The sequence below is a fragment of the Fulmarus glacialis genome, unplaced genomic scaffold, assembly GCF_000690835.1.
Source record: "Fulmarus glacialis isolate BGI_N327 unplaced genomic scaffold, ASM69083v1 scaffold28623, whole genome shotgun sequence".
Lineage (NCBI taxonomy): Eukaryota > Metazoa > Chordata > Aves > Procellariiformes > Procellariidae > Fulmarus > Fulmarus glacialis.
Window position 1 is genome coordinate 3061 of NW_009202777.1, and position 576 is coordinate 3636.

Genomic DNA, 576 nt, shown 5'->3' on the forward strand with positions numbered 1-576 from the left:
GGGGGCCGGGTGGCCGCCGGCGGGGGCTGGGCAAAGATTGGGGGCTGGAAAGAAGCAGCCAAGCGAGGACGGGGCAAGCCGAGCAGGCATCAGGGAGACCTGCTCTGGGAACAGGGCTGGGAACCAGAAGAAACCAGGATCAGAGGGAACTGCTGTAGCTGGAGGTGCCGCTCCAGTTAAAAATAAATAGCATCCTACTGCGGGCAGCTGGTAGGTACCCTCCCGGGGCAAAATACCAACCGCTGAGCAGAGGATTTTGCCCAGGCTGCTTCCATTTGCAGGGCTTGCTCTTATAAACACGCACTGTCCCTGCAGTAGAGGAATTGAGCTCCTTGGAGGTGCTTCCTTGAGGACGGGTCCCTGCTCCTGCACCCTCAGTAAGCTGCCCAAGCTCCTCGTCCTCTTTACACGCTGCTTGGGTTGTAGCACAGCAGGTTGAACTCCAGGTTTTCATCCCAGTGCCGGAGCAGGACAAAGAGCTGCTGGGCTGCGGCTTTCACCGTGGCCAGGCTGTATCCCTCCGGGAAGTCCTGTTCGCTCAGCCACAGGCTGGCCTTGGCAGCCACCAGCTCCCAC

General features: G+C 60.1%; 1 protein-coding gene across 1 annotated transcript in view; it reads right to left on the reverse strand.

Annotated features, from left to right (window-relative positions):
• Positions 1 to 404: 404 nt before the first annotated feature.
• VWA5B1 (von Willebrand factor A domain containing 5B1) overlaps positions 405 to 576 on the reverse strand; it is a gene marked incomplete at its 5' end in the record, with an annotated part of 11713 nt that continues 11541 nt past the window's right edge. The window contains one exon of the mRNA XM_009574423.1: positions 405 to 569. Coding sequence (XP_009572718.1) covers positions 405 to 569 — 165 coding nt within the window. The remainder of the gene's footprint in view (positions 570 to 576) is intronic.